Below are 584 nucleotides of genomic sequence, written 5' to 3'. Positions count from 1 at the left end.
GACTGCGTTTTCTTTCAGTGAGCAGGGCTCAGACCGGACAGGGCAGCTCCTCTCAGAGGGTGATTTGCCGTGATGCCTTCTAGACACCAAACGAGCCGCTACCCCAAAGGCTGCACTGCATTTTTCCTATTTCCAACACCGCCAAGAGCACTGCTGGCTCTCAGCCGGATCTGACAGCCCAGAGCAGTGAGTGCTCAACCCACAGTATGGCTTAAAATCCTGAACGGGGATAAAAATCCATCTGAGCATCAGCAGTCCCCACGGCAGCTCCCGGCCATACCTCAGCTCCGACTTGTGGATCTCCGCAATCTTCCTCTCCAGCTTCTCTGAGTGTTTGGGGAAGAACTGGAACTTGGAGCTGTAGCCTTCCGGGTGCTTTCCTGGGTCGTAGTCCCCAATCTCGGCTGTGGGGAGACAGAACCGGTCAGGAACAGTGGCACAACCCGGACCGCAGTGGGCATCCCCATCTCCGCAGCCCCCTAGGAAAAACCACTGAGACCAGGGTGCAGAAACGCCCAAGATGAGCCAACTCCTGAGCTCAGCCCTGCTGGCTCTGGGTGCAGGCTGACACGGCTCCGCTCCCT

The 584-nt window shown here is 57.9% G+C and overlaps 1 protein-coding gene across 1 annotated transcript in view; it reads right to left on the bottom strand.

Moving 5' to 3' along the window:
• FRMD5 (FERM domain containing 5) overlaps positions 1–584 on the bottom strand; it is a gene marked incomplete at its 3' end in the record, with an annotated part of 13,753 nt that overhangs the window by 5,528 nt on the left and 7,641 nt on the right. Inside the window, exon 5 of the mRNA XM_009869349.1 lies at positions 281–404. Coding sequence (XP_009867651.1) covers positions 281–404 — 124 coding nt within the window. The remainder of the gene's footprint in view (positions 1–280; positions 405–584) is intronic.

The sequence above is a fragment of the Apaloderma vittatum genome, unplaced genomic scaffold, assembly GCF_000703405.1.
Source record: "Apaloderma vittatum isolate BGI_N311 unplaced genomic scaffold, ASM70340v1 scaffold32645, whole genome shotgun sequence".
Lineage (NCBI taxonomy): Eukaryota > Metazoa > Chordata > Aves > Trogoniformes > Trogonidae > Apaloderma > Apaloderma vittatum.
The sequence above is the reverse complement of the archived record's forward strand: the minus strand, read 5'-3'. Positions and strand labels throughout refer to the sequence as shown.